Source organism: Buceros rhinoceros, unplaced genomic scaffold (genome assembly GCF_000710305.1).
Source record: "Buceros rhinoceros silvestris isolate BGI_N320 unplaced genomic scaffold, ASM71030v1 scaffold13870, whole genome shotgun sequence".
NCBI lineage: Eukaryota > Metazoa > Chordata > Aves > Bucerotiformes > Bucerotidae > Buceros > Buceros rhinoceros.
Window position 1 is genome coordinate 5,439 of NW_010390280.1, and position 1,934 is coordinate 7,372.

Sequence of the window (1,934 nt, forward strand, 5' to 3'; positions counted from 1 at the left end):
ATTGTTCAGGAATCAAGGTAAAGTTTTTATATCTAGCTTGGTCATCAGCTATTAATGACCTGAGGGAAGTCATCTCATCATGTGTGTGTGTCCCAAAACCACTGAATTTTAAAATAGATTTAAAACTGCTTACCTGTTTTACAGAGCTCTGAAACATATTGAAAAGTGCCATATTCCTGTGAAACAGTTTAGTAGCTTCACCAGAAGGCGGCACTCTTAAAGACATATGGACATACATAAAACCCCTTACCTTCTCCAGGACTGACTGCAGATGGTAGATTGGTCCAGTCTAGGGTCCAGTTGGGGTACGGATGAGGAGAAAACTTTGCTTCAACACCATTTTCCTATGTGAAAGAGGGGGGAAAAAAAGTAAAGGCCCTGATCTTTTGAAGTCGGTAGTAAATTCTCACTGAGTTTAATGGCATCAGATCAAACTGTGCAACACTGTCAGCCTAGGAAAATAAACAGGCAGTTGACTCTACGTGGGATTCAAATTATGAATTACTCTCATTTTTACAAGAAAGCTCTATTCACTTTCTTTAGGAAATGCTGTCAGCATCTATGCAAAAAATATTGAGAGTTATGGAACACAAGGGAGACTTTTCTTGAACAAAACTCATTAGGGTTTCCATATGTTCAAAGCTCTAATCAAACAGCAAAAAAATCCAACAGAAATAATACAATAATGAAGCCAAACATATAAGCAATGTTTTTTTCATCCTTTATATAAATAACTTCAGAAGAGGAATACACCATAGCAATTCAAACAAAAAGTTACTTTGATTATTCAGGATTGACAGAGCTTCCAGCAGCCCTATCTTCGCTCTAATTCCTTAATCCATTAAATATTGTAACAGAGCAAAAAAGTAAAATCACTAAGTCAGTGCACATCAAACAGAAGATGGGCAGAAGTTATTAAACTCTTCAAGGCTGTCAGACTTAGCTTCTGCACTACTAATAAATTTCACCTATTCCAAATCAGGCAGAATATGAATATTAAAAATAATTGATTAAAAAGCTTAAATTACCATTAACTTAGTCATAGTTGGCCTTGGACCACCAATAAAATTACTGTCTTCATTCTCCTCTTCTGATGCATCAGGAACTGAAGAGAAGTCTTGCAGCTGCTCCTCTGGAACAGAGATCAACTCTGGAAGCTGGAGAAGCTCCATATTGCATTTGCCAGCAGCTTTCTTTACTCCGGGTACTTCCTGAACTCTTTGATACCAACTGGATATCAGAGGCAAATTTACCAGATTTTTGCCTTGGTTTTTGCTGGAAACCTAGAAAAATAAAATGGAAAGATTACCTGCTCCTGTAAATTTCTTCCTACAAGCCACCAGAAGGCATGAATTACTGCTGTGAGCTTGGCTCCTTGTGGAGCGTGCTTACTCATAGCATGGCAATGCAAAAAGCTAGCTTGATGAGAGCTCAGGCCTGCAGGTGGAATTGCCAGTTGGCCATTTAGTCTTTATCTGCAATTCCCATTTGCTTAATAGGATGAAAATGTTTACATGACCAATTTTAATCATAATTTCAGTCAGTAACAGGAAAACATAATTTAAATAATATTCTTAATTATCTTGTATTTCCTAGCAAGGGAATGATTCATTTTGGTTGGTAATCACAAAAAAAAACCAACAGTAATTTGCAATGATTACTGAACTCTAAGCCAGACGTTATGGTACCTGAATGTTGTTCTTTCCCACAGGTACCCTGCAGCCCATATAAAAGCTCATCCACTGACAACCATTTTGCTGGAAACTGCAAGTCCAAAGTACCTTTGATTATGTGGTAACAGCAAAACAGGCACAGGTAACACTGTCCCAGGTCTTTATTGAAGTCTTCGCGCTACATCTGTGATTTTTTTTTTTCTACCAGCACTGAATCCAAACCTTTTTTTTTTTATCATACATTTACTCAAACTTTTTTAC

The 1,934-nt window shown here is 37.2% G+C and overlaps 1 protein-coding gene across 1 annotated transcript in view; it reads right to left on the reverse strand.

Moving 5' to 3' along the window:
• Positions 1 to 250: 250 nt before the first annotated feature.
• Positions 251 to 1,934, reverse strand: part of LOC104494470 (glutathione S-transferase C-terminal domain-containing protein-like) — a gene marked incomplete at its 3' end in the record, with an annotated part of 8,772 nt that continues 7,088 nt past the window's right edge. The window contains exons 3-4 of the mRNA XM_010137296.1: positions 1,029 to 1,264; positions 251 to 344 (exon numbers count right to left, since the gene is read on the reverse strand). Of these exons, the coding sequence (XP_010135598.1) occupies positions 251 to 344; positions 1,029 to 1,264 (330 nt within the window). The remainder of the gene's footprint in view (positions 345 to 1,028; positions 1,265 to 1,934) is intronic.